The 13,434-nt window shown below is 44.2% G+C and overlaps 1 protein-coding gene across 3 annotated transcripts in view; it reads right to left on the bottom strand.

Moving 5' to 3' along the window:
• PIAS1 (protein inhibitor of activated STAT 1) overlaps nucleotides 1-13,434 on the bottom strand; it is an 85,447-nt gene that overhangs the window by 31,834 nt on the left and 40,179 nt on the right. For all 3 annotated transcript variants that reach the window (XM_070762654.1, XM_070762655.1, XM_070762656.1), the window contains one exon: nucleotides 10,864-11,308. In XM_070762654.1, the coding sequence (XP_070618755.1) occupies nucleotides 10,864-11,308 (445 nt within the window). The remainder of the gene's footprint in view (nucleotides 1-10,863; nucleotides 11,309-13,434) is intronic.

Raw genomic sequence — 13,434 nt, 5'->3', positions numbered from 1 at the left:
GGAGTACTATATAAATGCAGCATCAACTACAATTGTATTTCTGTCATTCTTGTTACTTTTATGCATGCAACATTATTTCTTCTGATTTGAATCTGGATTTTTCATTCCAAAACATATTCAACTGCAAAGAATGGGATGCAAAACATTTTTGATCCTGAGTCAAGAGCACGTGTCTACTTAGTTTTCTAATCTAACATGAAATATCCTTTTGAGCTTCACAAAATTATGTGTGTATTCATCAATCCATCTGACCCAGTTTTTGGTATCACATAGACTTGAAGACTGTTGCGTGCATGCACATGTCATAAATGGCATTTTTATAGTTGCTTTGATTTCTCAAATCCAAACAACTGAATTTGGTGCATAAAGTTTCAAAGAATCACAGGTGTATAAAAAAAAAAGATTATGCAATGTATTATGAAACGTTTTCTTTATCTAAGATATATATAGAATCTCTATTAGTTAGATGATAAGTGGATATTGGATTAATTAGTTTAATGATTAACAGAAAAAGAAAAAAATATGTTTTACTATAAGCCTTGTTTTAGTGTTTGCAATTATGTATTGTTTTTATTTCACAGTGGAGAAATATTAAAAAAATGTATGCTGGAAAAAAAAGAAAGAATAGGAAATGAAAGAAGAAGGGGAAGGAAAGCAAAAATATACAGCAGTAAAGAAAAGAAATCTATAAAGCAATGACTTTTCCCCAATTACAACAAGTGTGAACTATTTTAGTAACTTAAGATCTTCTCTTAAAATGGGGCAAACGTTTTCTTCCCTTTTCCTGCCTCTTATCTATAAACAAATACTTCAAGCCTCCTCATTTCAATCCCCCTCTGTCAGCAAAAGTCTATTAAGGGATTCCAGAGACAACATGTTTGTTTTAGCCTTGATAAAATATTTATATATTATAAATCTCATCCCTGCTCATCTCGCAGTCACAAAATAAACCAATTTTATATTTTGGTTCTCCCTTCAAATAATATCTTGATTTCTTTTCATTTTTCATTTCAGGATGGCTCAGTGGGGGCCAGAGGATAATTTGATGCTGAAAACTATTACAGTACAGATAAAATCTGAATCCAGGATTAGCAGGAAATTAATCCCATGTCACTTTAAAATACTAAAGGATGAAATGGTCCATTTTTTAAATCTTATTTCAATATTGAAAGACATGAAAAACTGCAGAAGAATTGGCTCAGTATTTAAACATTAAAATAGAGGTGTTCCCACTGTACATTTCATTTCTAAAGCTGACAATTTATTTGAAATTACCAGCTAGAAACAATAAACTTGTTCATGATTTTAAAACATGCTGACAACATTATTTTGCTGCCCTTAAGAACACATTTAAAATAAAATCCTCAAGTAATTAACAACTGCAACCATATATTTTCAGAGAAAAATTCTTGTCCATGAATTTATTTCCATCGTCAAAAGAACCTATGTATCTCAAGAGTAACAGAAAGAGAACTTCTACTTCTCAAGGGGCAGAAAGCCATTTCTGGTTCTCTTCAACAAGCCCTCAAAATGATAGCAATACTTTGTGAAAACCCAAATGTCTATTAGGGCCCTGGGAGAGAAAAGAAAAAATCCAGTGACTCAGCAGGGCTGGCCCTAATCCAAACAGGAAGAGTCACTGGAATTTGCATTCAGCCCTTTTGAGTCTGAACAAACATTTTCTTAAAATGTAAGCAAACTCCAAAAACAGACTTCAACACAATGTTTTGAGCTAACCTAATACATTAACATGATTTAGCAGTTAGCCTTGAACAATTAACTATGGTACCACTGCATTTTAACATATCCCAAGGCATGTTAATTCTCAAAAAACATTTATCTGTAGTTCTGTTTTTTTAAAAAAATTTCAAGTGTGCATCTGAGCTGCAGAGCTGCGCCATTTGTCTGAAGCAATGCCGGTAATCTCTTTCAAGAAAGCCATTAAAGGCTGTGTAAGGACCTTGGAGTCTGCGGAGAGGAGCGGCATACAAATCCAATTAATAATAATAATAATAATAATAATAATAATAATAATAATAATAATAATAAAAGTTCTCTTGGGCAGGAAATACAGTGATACCTTCTTCTTACAAACTTAATTGGTTCCGGGATGAGGTTCTTAAGGTGAAAAGTTTGTAAGATGAAACAATGTTTCCCATAGGAATCAATGGAAAAGCGATTAATGCGTGCAAGCCCAAAATTCAACCCTTTTGCCAGCCGAAGCGCTTGTTTTTGCGCTGCTGGGATTCCCCTGAGGCTCCCCTCCATGGGAAACCCGACCTCCGGACTTCTGTGTTTTTGCGATGCTGCAGGGGAATCCCAGCAGGGGAATCCCAGCAGTGCAAAAATGAGGGCTTCGCTGGCAACGGAAGTCCAGAGGTGGGGTTTCCCATGGAGGGGAGCCTCACGGGAATCCCAGCAGTGCAAAAATGGGTGCTTCGCTGGCAATGGAAGTCTGGAGGCGGGGCATCCCAGCAGCAGTGGTGGGTTTGTAGGGTGAAAATAGTTTGTAAGAAGAGGCAAAAAAATCTTAAACCCTGGGTTTGTATCTCGAAAAGTTTGTATGACGAGGCATTTGTAAGATGAGGTATCACTGTATTTGGGATTTGCAATATTACATTATTACTTTACTTTGTGCTTCTGATCAGAATTCATTAGGGATTGAAAAACTCAATTCATCTCCACTTCCTGATTGAAAAGGAAATAGTGTTCCCTCGATTTTCGCGGGTTCGAACTTCGCGAATAGCCTATACCACGGTTTTTCAAAAAATATTAATTAAAAAAATACTTTGCAGGTTTTTTTCTATACCACGGTTTTTCCCACCCGGTGACATCATACGCCATCGCCAAACTAATAATTTTTGCAAATAAATAACAAAAAATAATAATTGTTAATAAATAAATATGTTTATAAATATCAGGATCACTAAGTGTCTTATTCAATGGTGAGTACCAGTAATAATGGTGAATAAATGGTTGTTAAGGGAATGGGAAATGGTAATTTAGGGGTTTAAAGTGTTAATGGATGGCTTGTGATACTGGTCCATAACCAAAAATGGTGTATTTGCTTCCGCATCTCTACTTCGCGGAAATTCGACTTTCGCAGGCGGTTTGGAACGCATCCCCCGCAAAAATCAAGGGAACACTGTAGTCAGAACTGCATATTACATGCAGTTTTACATTTTATTACATGAAATTGGGTAATGATCTGCAACACTGGACAGATTCTTTCAGGATCTGAAAAGCTTCCCATCAATATAATCCTTCAGAAAACCACAGGACAAGGGATAGCTCAGCTGCAATCCTTCATATAAGGCAGGTGGCTCTCAGACATTTCAACACATGGAACATGTATAGTAATAATAAATTATTATTTCCCACCCTAATTTTACCATTCCCAAAGTTTATATTATACATATATCTTCTTCTGTTAGACTCCTGAAATATTACCCAACAGCTACATTTGGTTCTGCAACTAAGAGATTCTGCCATCATTTCACATTTGGCATTTTGGACCACCTAGAAAACTTTTAGCATCTTCTAGATCGGCGATGGTGATCTAGAAGCCAGGTCGCCCGGCACACGCAGCCGTGCCTGTTCCTCTTCTGGGTTTCTGGCATGCAGGCATGCGCAACGATCAGCTGTCTGCACATGTGGCAGTGCCGAAAATAGGCGTTGATTGCTTACCTGAACGCCTCTTCTCGTACGGTGAGCGGGTACAGCAGTCACATGGGTTGCTCATGTCCAATCCGGTGGAACTGAGCCTAGTATTAAAAAAGCTTGCCGGATCCGCCCCTTCCCCAGAATTCGCGAATCCATAGGCTAGGCTCAGTTGTGAAGCTCTGCAGTGTTCAACTCTCATTGTTAGAGGAAGAAGGATATAGAAAAGTAAAGAAGACACATACAAGGGCGGGAAGTGACTGCTGTACCCGCTCACCGTACGAGAAGAGGCGTTCAGGTAAGCAATCAACGCCTATTCTCCGTACTGAAGGAGCGGGTCCAGCAGTCACATGGGACATACCCAATAGATGGTCCCAAGGGTGGGATTAGATTGCTATCGTGTGAGATAACGGATTGGAGTACCCTTCTGCCGAAGGCAGCGTCCGCTGAAGCGTAAGCATCAATCTTGTAGTGCCTGATGAAGGAATTTGGCGAGGCCCAAGTGGCTGCTTTGCAGACCTCCTCCAACGGGGCTTGAGTCGCCCAAGCGGCCCAGGTGGCTGCGCTCCTGGTGGAATGCGCTGTGATGTTCCTTGGAACTGAGAGGGAGGCCGACTCATAGGCCTTAGATATAGTCCCTCTGATCCAACGGCCTATTACTGTTGAAGACACTTTGGCCCCCATGACTCTGGGATGATAGGCTATAAAAAGTGCTTCTGACCTCCGAAAGGGTCCTGTGCGTTGGATATAGATTCTCAGCGCTCTGGTGAGATCCAGGGTGTGCCATCTAATCGCCAAGGGATGGTCTCGTTGGAGGCAGAAGGAAGGTAGGACAATATCCTGAGATCTGTGGAACATGGAACTAACCTTGGGTAAGAAGGTGGGGTCCAGTCGCAAGACTACCTTGTCCTGATGGAATTGACAAAGGTCCTGTCTGATTGAGAGGGCAGCCAGCTCCGAAATGCGTCGGGCAGAGGTAATAGCCACCAGGAATGCTACCTTAAAGGATAAGTACCTGAGGGACGCCGATTTTAGGGGTTCGTATGGTGCCTGCGTGAGGGAATGGAGAACCCGTGGCAAATCCCAGGATGGATACCTGTGGACCTTGGAAGGTCTGAGGTTGGCTATGCCCTTGAGGAATTCCTGAACTTCAGGGAAGGCTCGGAGAGGCTGTCTGCGGGGGCCCCCTAGGACAGATGAAATGGTAGCCAGATGACGCCGGAGGGTACTGGTGGAAAGTCCTTTATGGAAGCCTTGCATAAGGAAGGAAATAATTCTGTGTATGGGGATGCACAGAGGGGAAAGACCTTCCTGTAGACACCACTGGTGAAACTTGGACCACGTGTGGTCGTATATTCGATTGGTCGAACCCCTTCTGGCCTTTAAAATGACCTCCACTGAGTCGGGGTCATGACCACGCCGTTCTAAGGCTCTCCTGATAACAGCCAGGCGGTGAGGTGGAACCACTCCGGGTCTGGATGGAAAGAGGCCCCCTGCCTCAGCATATCCCCCGAAACGGGGAGTCGCCAAGGGTCCTGGACGGACAGCTGTTGGAGATCCGCGAACCAGGGCCGGCGGGGCCAATGAGGGGCGATTAAGATTACTCGGGCCCTCTCGGTGAGGACCTTGTGAATCACGTCCGGGAGGATTGGAATTGGAGGAAATGCGTAGAGTAGGCCTGGAGGCCATGGACTCCGGAGGGCATTGATTGCTTCCGCTCCCGGGGATGGAAATCTGGAAAAGAAGCGAGGGAGTTGGGCGTTCGCATTGGTCGCGAAGAGATCCAGGATGGGTAGGCCGAATCTGAGGCTGATTTGATGGAACAGGTCTTGGTGGAGGTTCCACTCTCCTGGGTCTATCGTTGCTCGGGATAGCCAATCCGCCTGGACGTTGAGGCTCCCCGAGATGTGATCGGCTAGGAGCGACTGGAGATGTTTTTCCGCCCAGAGGCCCAACTTGAGGGCCTCCCTCATGAGAGCCTTGGATCTCGTGCCCCCCTGTCTGCAGATATGGCTTTTTGTGGCAAAGTTGTCGGTGAGAATGAGAACGTGCCGGTTGGGAATGCGAGGAGAGAAATGCTTCAAAGCCAGGGAAACGGCTCTTAACTCTAGCCAATTGATTGGCCTGGAAGCTTCCTCTGGGGACCACGTGCCCTGGGCTATCATCCCCTGGGCGTGGGCGCCCCATCCCGATAGACTGGCATCTGTGGTGATGACAAATTGATCCGGGCACCTGAACGGGGATCCTCTGTCCATGGCCGGAGACTTCCACCACTTGAAGGATCTGCGAACACTTAGTGGGATGACAATGCGCCGATTTGAGTTGCTGTGCCCCGATCTCTGAAAAGGTAACAGGGGCCACTGGAGTTCCCTAGCATGAAGGCGAGCCCAGGGAATGATGCCTATGCATGACACCATCTTCCCCAAAAGGGAAGAGAGAGTTACTATGGATACTGAAGAATTAGATAAGATGTTAGAAATTAACTCCACTATACTGAGTTTTCTCTCGGGAGAGAGAAAAACCTGGGAGGATTCTGAATCAATAATGGATCCCAGGTGAGAAATGGATGTGGAAGGTTGGAGGTGACTTTTATCAAAGTTGATGGAAAATCCAAGGTCCTGAAGGACTGACATGGTGACAGAAAGGTCAGTTTTCACTTTCTCTAGGGAGTTCCCATGGACCAAAATATCATCAAGATAACATAAAATGTGGATGGGAAACGCCCGGATATAGGCCACCAGGGACCCCAAGAGCTTTGTAAAGACCCGAGGGGCCGAGGAAAGGCCAAATGGCATCGCCCTATACTGGAAATGCCTGCCTTGAAAGGAAAAACGTAAAAATTTTCTGTGGCATTTGGCTATAGGAATGTGAAGGTAGGCCTCAGTGAGGTCTAAGGAGACCATGAAATCTCCCGTGTGAATGGCGGCCAAAATAGAAGATAAGGAGTGCATCTTAAACTTCCTATATTTGATGAATAGGTTTAGTTTCTTTAAATCCAAAATAGCTCTCCAACCTCCGGAGGACTTTGGAACCATAAATAGGATGGAGTAAAAACCTAGGCCCTTCTGACCGGAAGGGACCGGTTGAATGGCTCTGATGGACAATAGATGAGAAATGGCCTCCTCCATACGGTTACAATCTGAGGAGGACCTGGGAGAAGGGCAGGAAATAAAACGTTTAGGGGGAGGAGAAATAAATTCTAAAAGAAGGCCTGTTTGAACAGTGTCAATGACCCAAGGGTCCTTGGAGGTGAGACGCCAATTAGAGGCGAAATGGGCTAGACGACCCCCTATGGGAATTGAGGAAAAATTACCATCTAGGTTTTTTTGAAGCCCTGTTAGAGGACGCTCCCCTTTGGAAGCGAAACCCTCTGCCCCTGGAGTTCCTACCTTGGGAACGAAAGCGGGGGGAATACTGACCTGGAGATCTCTGATAGGAAGCCGCTTGATCTTGCTGGCGCCCTGGGCGACGAAAGGGCTGCGTTTTGGTAGCCTTTTTTGTGGTTGGACCCAAAACTTTCTTCTTATCCGTGGTTTCCGTGAGGAGTGGATCCAGAAGATCACCGAAGAGAAGGTCGCGCTTTAAGGGACCCTGGGATAACTGCCACTTCTGGCGAACTCCCGCTTGCCAAGGGCGAATCCATAGGAGTCTTCTTGCCGTTGTAGAAGCTGCAATAGACTTAGCAGAAAATCTAGTAGATTGCAAGGTGGCATCAGCCACGTACTGGGCAGCTGCAAAGACCTTGTTGAAGTCTTGTTGACCTCTCAAGTCATCGGGAGGAATATGCTGTTGAAGTTGGCGAAGCCACAGCAGCATGGCTCTGGAGAAAAAGGAAGCCGCTGCAGAACTTTTAATGGCCCAGGAATCAGCGGTGAATCCTCTTTTGAGCATTTGCTCAATACGCTTGTCCTCTGGGCGGAGGACTTGCTCCGCCTCGCCTGGCACAGCCGCTGCCGAGTGAAGGATCTTGACAGGTTCATCCGGTTTGGGAAAGGATAGAAGCTCTTCATAGGAAGAGGAAAGTTTGTACAACTTTCTGTCCTTGGTGGAGGGATTAAGGCCAGAGGCTGGAAATTCCCACTGTTTGAGTAAAGCATCTTTAAACAATTTAGGCATTAGGAATTACCTCGTTATCCTCCTGTTCCTCTGTGAAGTAGGGTAAATTCTCCTCCGGGGGATCAGTGGAAGTGGAGGCTTGTTTCTCCTGGGCCGCTAATCCCGTAGAAATTCTAGCTTTGAGGAGGAGAGATTTGAATAATTGAGAAGGAAAAATAGTAATTGGAGAAGGAACCTTTATTTGGGATTCCTCATCATCTGATAAGCCTTGAAAAGGATCCTTATCATCCTCCATATCCTCATATTCGTCCTGGGAGGAATCTGAATCATCCTGAATAGGAGCTCTGACCGCTGGGGAAGAACCCAAGGGGCGGGAGGGACGAGAAGGAGGAGGAGGTAAGGGAAGCTCATTGATGGTGGAGAGTTTGGCATCAATGGCTTTGGACAACACAGCAAAAATAGATTGGAACTCAGGAGGTAAACTGGAAATATCAGCAGAAATGGCAGAAGAATCCCTAAAGGCCTGGGAGGATCCTGGCTGGGGGGAATCTTCAATAATATCTGGTTCCTCTGGACCTATGCCCCATAGGTTAGGTTGGGGTCTGTCTAGGTTTGGCTCATCCAGAGATAACACAGGGACCCCAGAAGGAGGTAGACTAGAAGCCTCTGGGGGGTCTTGACTACTGATTACTTGGGCCTGCACTTTCAAACGTTTTGCTGATTTGTCATGAATTTTTTTGTAGGGCTAGGTCCCTTCTCTTCTCGGCCCTGGTGACCTTGGTCGAGGGGCGGGCCCCTGGAGAAGAGGAGGAAGAGGCCTGGGGGATACTAGTAATCTTATCGCCTGTAGGCCTGGCCTCTCTGGGACCTTTAGTTGTGCCTCTCTTGGGAAAGGTAGCCATAGTCTGACAATTAACAGAAGACAAGGCTGAGCCAATAACTGAATAATAAGGAGAAGAATTTCAAGGACTTCCCAAGAGGAATGGATCCTGCTTCGAGGCCTCGAAGCTGCTGAAACGTGAGGACAATCTGGGCAAACCCAGAGTTCGTGCCCCCAAATCCAGCGGGGCCAGCCTCCCTAAACTTTATAATTAAGTAAACCAAGGCACTCTGGTTGGAGGCTTAGCCGGTGGAGAATTTAGCCTGGGACCCCCAAGGCCCGCTCCGGGATCCACGCGGTGGACTGAGGCCTACGCGGCTGGCAGGAGGCCAACACGAGAGGCCTAGATTTAAAAAGGGCGCGAAGGCCTTCGCGCCGAAAAAATCGCTCCGTAAGATTTCTTAAAGGGGAAGCGATCGACTAAGTCCAGGAGACTAGAAGGCGTCTCACTCCGCAGGAGGTATTTATTAAGCCCTTAAATATTTGTATACAATAAATAATCAATAAATCAATAGATTAATACTTGCACCAGGACCTCCAGGCCAAAGGATTAGAAGAATCCACAAGCGGCCGCTGGAATCGTAACCGGCAAAACCGCCGGGGGAAAACGAAACCGCAACTTCTCCAAAGGAAAAAAGCCGAGCCGCTATTAGTGCAAGTAAATAATAATGATAAAACAAATCTTACTACTTTTGAAGAAAAAGATCGAAGGGAAGGTGTTAGAATGTTGAACGAGCTATCACAATACAACCGCAGGATATGCGAACTGAGCGAATTCTGGGGAAGGGGCGGATCCGGCAAGCTTTTTTAATACTAGGCTCAGTTCCACCGGATTGGACATGAGCAACCCATGTGACTGCTGGACCCGCTCCTTCAGTACGGAGAACCAGCATGCGCATGTGTGCCTGCCAGCTGATTGTCGGGTGCGCATGTGTGCTAGAACCCAGAAGTTTGGATTTTCTGGAGTGCGGCCCTGACAAGTGCATGCACAACATTTCCGTGTGAACTTTTTGGCACTTGGTGCCAAAAACATTCACCTTCACTATTCTAGATCAGTGTTTCCCAACCTTGGCGGACTTCAACTCCCAGAATTCTGGGAGTTGAAGTCCAGATATCTTCAAGTTGCCAAGGTTGGGAAACACTGTTCTAGATTGCCAATTGTCTCATTTTGCAACCTTTTAATAATCAAAACACCTTTATGTTTATAGCTAAATATGTATGGCTAAAAGTGCTCTTAACTGTAAGTGACATTTTGTCTATACTATATATTTTGTCAATAATTCTATTTGACTTTAGGCTCTGGTTAGTAATATATTTTAGTTAGCTTCTGTATTCCTCACACTCTAGTTTGATTATTTGTGGTCTATTTTATTTGTTGCATTGTCTACCTAGTGCTTTTGTATTACTTGTCATTTGACTAATATAATCAATAAATAAAGTATTCATCATTTCTTAGTTTTGGGGTTCTGGACCCATTGGACTATAATCCCTATAGTTTCCAACCAATTTTTAGTCTAATGCATTTAGGAAAAAGTAATAGAAATCTCTTATTTCAGCATCTTAACATATTAGATCAAAATTAAGAGAAAAAACATTAAGGAAATGTCTTAAAAATTAGTAACGTCCATAATATGGATTTTCTTCCCTTTTTGAAGCCAAAAGATGTTTGGAAACTATAAGTAAGCCTAAACTGTGTGTAACAAGATGGCTAATAAAGCATCCGGGTGAATTGGTACTTCCCATAGTGCAAAATAAATTAAATTTCAAGCATCAAGGTCTTTCAAAATTTTGTCATTTTGATTGCTTGTGTTAGCAAAGCAAAAGTGCCACATTGTTAACCAAAAATTTCTGGAATTGCTAAGTACATGTTTAAAATTTACCGTCTTAAACTTTTTCTTTATTAGCAAGAAGCATTCTGCCATGATGGTCCAATAACTTATTTAATAAAAATAATATCTAGTCGGATTGTTTTCTACTGAAGAATACTTTGACATCTTACAATGACATATTCTGGCCATATTTGTTTGTATTCATACCATGGTCGCTCCACCTAACTTTCTTTCAGTAACAGCAAATATAGCATCCACACCCCAGTCCATCTTTAAAAGTCAAGAAATTGTTTCCTCCAAACTGGATGTAACAGCATTTCAATCTGTAAGGTGACTGTTGTCAAGGAAGAAAAGTATGACATCCTTAAATGTATTACTTACATCATCCTCATGCATATAATGATCGCATTTATAAAAGTGACAATATTGTTCCCTTACCTAGACTGGTTGGTTTTATCAGTTCATCCAACAAGTCATAAAATGGCAACTTCTGGAGCTTTATGTCGGGATGGACTGGGTGGAGTGCTGAGGTCAGATGGGGCAGGTCCAGTTCATGTTTAGGTCCCAGGAGAGAAACAGGAAGTAGCGGCGAAGTAGCCGGGTGGCCGTCAAAAGCAAGTTGTGGAATGGTAGAGGAGGACAAAGGGGACGACATGGACGTTGAGTGGACGTTTGGGATGGACAAGTCTGCAGAGGTTATTATTTTTTGCGGGAACCGCCTCCTGTAAAGTTCTTTGATTTTCATTTGGACAGCAGGACTGCAGCCAGCCTTGAGCAAATGAAGCGCTTTGGTAAGGAGTTCGTGTTTGCGGCCGTGCTTGTTCCTTCCTGCGTAACCCAAAAGCACTTGCAGCTCAGAGACCCGGAGGCTCATCACCATTTGCTTGAAGACAAACAAAAAGGCAAGACAACAGTTATTCAATCAGAGCTGTCTGTGAACATGAGAGAGTAGAGAGTAGTTAATGCTAGAGAGAGAAGCAGCAACGCGTAACTTTGCTCCACCCAACATACATTCATCATCATCATCACCACCATCTTATCATGATTATTATGGCTGCTGTTGTTGTTATTGTGGTTGTTCTGCATTGGGGGAAAACCCTCCCCAATTGGGAGTTCAGAACTTGATTAAGGAGCATGCTTTCTCTTGATCTCATTTATACAGTGATCCCTCGATTTTCGCGGGTTCAAACTTCGCGAAACGGCTATACCACGGTTTTTCAAAAAATATTAATTAAAAAATACTCTACGGTTTTTTTTTCTATACCACGGTTTTTCCCACCAGATGACGTCATACGTCATCACCAAGAGTCACTTCTCTCTCTCTTTCCTGTCATTCTCTGCTTCAATCATTTTCTCATTTCTTTTTTTCTCCTCTTTTTTCTATCATTTCTCTCTCTCTCTCTACCTTCCACTCTTCCCCCTCTTGCTCGCTCTCTTTCTCCCTCTCTCTCTCCCTCTCTCCTTTCTATCCCGCTCTTTCTGTTGCTCTCTCTCTGTGAGAACGCCTGCCCCGCCTCTCCTGCAGCCCCCTCCCTGACAGCTGGGACGAAAGCGCTCTCAGCTAAGGGACTGTGAGAGGGGCGGGGTGGGCATTCTCAAAGCGCTCAGAGCGGCTAGCGGCCGAATGAGGACGAGAAGCCGTAGCCGCCAGCGCTGCTGCAGGAGTACCCGTGCCCCAAGAAAGCCGGTGAGAGGGGCGGATCGGGCGGGTGGGGGGGTAGCGGCGAGGGGGCCGGAGGTGCTGGGGGGGGCAGACATTCAAACCAATCTTTGCTGGCCTCTGCACTTTCGTCACTCCCCATCCCCAACTTCAAGCCCGGCTCCTTGCGCAGCCTTGGAAAAGGGTGCTGGGGGGGGGGGTAGTTTTTGGCTGTCCGTAGCCAAAATTGGTGTTTTTACTTCCGCATCTCTATTTCGCGGAAATTCGACTTTCGCGGGCAGTCTGGGAACGCAACCCCCGCGAAAATCGAGGGATCACTGTATTTATATTTATAGTTCAGAAACAGTACATGTTATTATGGGCAACTTTTGAGAGGAGAATCCTTTCAACATCAGATGAGCGGCATGCGTGCAACTCTGCCAAAATCCGTCAACCAGTAACTATAATATTCTATGTTTGGGGAAATAAAATTAAGATAATAGAATAAAATTAAGCGAAACCCCCAGTGCTTCTCTACACAAACAAGCAATATGTTATTCACTCTGGAACAAAAATATACATACTAAGAGCCTAAGAATCTGGCAATAAATTACTACATCCCAAATCACATCATTTCCAGAGGACATAAGGCAGGAAAAAAAGGAAAACATTTAATGTCCTCTTAATATCCTTTGTGAAAGTTAAACAAAATTATTTAGCTTAAAGACTTACTGGATAAGACAAGAGAACTATTAAGACAATCAGATACAATCATCTTACAACAGGTTGCTTAGTACAGTGTTTCCCAACCTTGGCAACTTGAAGGTATCTGGACTTCAACTCCCAGAATTCCCCAGCCAGCATTTGCTGGCTGGGGAATTCTGGGAGTTGAAGTCCAAATAGCTTCAAGTTGCCAAGGTTGGGAAACACTGGCTTAGTAGGTGTAAAAAAACCTGAAAATGAGTGTTAGCAGATGAATGGGAAATGCTGATGTCTATCCCGCCCCTGTGGCCACATCACCACATTCTCGGCGCTTGGCAACCACACTGAATTTATAGCTGTTTGCAGAACCCTGCAGTCATGTGACCACCATTGAAGTGGTTTCTGCTGGAAACTGATGTTTACTTCCGGGTACCAGCAAAAATCAACTCAAAGTGAACGATGAGTGTGCTTAACACCCATGGCGTTTGCTTTACAACTGCCACAAAAAAATTTGTAAAATTGAGCGTAGTCACTCACTTTATAATTGTCACAACTTAAGACCAAAATTCTGGGCTCAATTACAGTCATAAAATGAGGATTACCTGTTGTTAAATAATACTAGAAGACAGAAATGCAGTTGCAAATGTGAAAGTGATTATAGTAGAGAC

This window comes from Erythrolamprus reginae, chromosome 10 (assembly GCF_031021105.1).
Source record: "Erythrolamprus reginae isolate rEryReg1 chromosome 10, rEryReg1.hap1, whole genome shotgun sequence".
NCBI classification, from domain to species: Eukaryota; Metazoa; Chordata; class Lepidosauria; order Squamata; family Dipsadidae; genus Erythrolamprus; species Erythrolamprus reginae.
Note: the sequence above shows the minus strand (reverse complement) of the source record. Positions and strands in the feature narration are given on the sequence as shown.